The 1,282-nt window shown below is 39.1% G+C and overlaps 1 protein-coding gene across 1 annotated transcript; it reads left to right on the plus strand.

The window, feature by feature from the left end:
• Window positions 1-224: 224 nt before the first annotated feature.
• LOC131696050 (uncharacterized) lies at window positions 225-1,057 on the plus strand. Its single transcript, XM_058984576.1, has 2 exons — window positions 225-339; window positions 415-1,057. Exons 1-2 carry the CDS (start codon window positions 295-297, stop codon window positions 910-912), a joined length of 543 nt encoding a protein of 180 aa, XP_058840559.1. The 5' UTR covers window positions 225-294; the 3' UTR covers window positions 913-1,057.
• The last annotated feature ends 225 nt before the right edge of the window (window positions 1,058-1,282 follow it).

Here is a 1,282-nt window from a genome sequence, read left to right on the forward strand (position 1 = left end):
ATTAAGCGCCGGTGACTCAAAGGAGCGTGAGACAATATTATTACTTTGAAGATTCAATAAGCCATAATAATCGATCTTATTGTGCGGAGAACCAAAACCAGCTTTCTTCTGGAATCGTCGTTTAGGAATCATCTGTACAAATACTGTCTGGGGAAGTCTGCCAAAATTGTAATGAGGTTGGCAAAAATTTTCCAGCGCAAGTTTAGCAATTTATGTTCAATATAAAAACCCCATTCTGCGAACCATCATCCAGTTTCATTTTTGTATCCGAAGCAGTAGTATATTTCAAACAAAATGAAATCCTTGTTGATCATCGGACTTGGCATGTGCCTGGTGGCTGTGAGTTGCAAAATGGATTCAATTTTAACCTTATAAGTAAATTTTTTTTATTTTTGTCTTTCTCAATATTTCCAGGTAACTTTCGCAGCTCCAACTTCCATTCTACAGACCATACTTTCGGACATTACCACAGGCGTCAGTAATGTTCTGAGCTTTCTACAAAACGAAATAACTACTCTAACTAGCACAATCAACAGTTTGCTCAGTCAAATTACCGCCGCTCTTTCCGGTGGAATCTCGAACGCCAACACACCATTGTCCACAGGATTAGCTAATGCCCGTACTGCCCTTCAAAACGCTTTGGCTGCTCTGACCAGCATTGTTGGCAATGGATTGACTCAATTCTCTACCGGTTTGACCACAACGCTGAACACTCGAACCTCTCAGCTATTGACAGCCCTTGGTTACTTGAACGGTAATCTCACGCAAGTTCTGGTTGCTGGAAATAGCGCTTCATTGGATCTGATTTACAAACTGGGCAATGCTACTGCAAATCTGAACGCGGCGACAGCTAACGTGGCCTCGCATGTTAACTCCTTGCTCGGCAATTTGCTGAACACGCTGTTTGGTTAATTTTTTAGCGATCATCAAATAAAGTTTACCTACTGCTGGCATTGAAAGAATATGTTTTGTAGACAACGTATTTTATGGAATATTCGAAATATGTAACAATAAAAGATTTTCCAATAAAAATGCTCAAAGTAAGATATTGATGAAATTCTTTTTTTTAAATTAGAAGGTTCATGAACAATGTTCATTGAACATCCGTCATCGTTCAAATCCGCTGTGGCTTCGTATGGTGGGAACGTATCCAAGACTTCCAATGTTTAAGTGGTTATATGCAAAGTTGAGTTAAGTATACTTTTGCTAAGTTCGTGATTTTTTTAAGGGTTTTACGCAAGTTTCATTCGAAAAACCGCAAGACTCAATCAATCGATCACTG

The sequence above is a fragment of the Topomyia yanbarensis genome, unplaced genomic scaffold (assembly GCF_030247195.1).
Source record: "Topomyia yanbarensis strain Yona2022 unplaced genomic scaffold, ASM3024719v1 HiC_scaffold_65, whole genome shotgun sequence".
In the NCBI taxonomy this organism is placed as follows: Eukaryota; Metazoa; Arthropoda; class Insecta; order Diptera; family Culicidae; genus Topomyia; species Topomyia yanbarensis.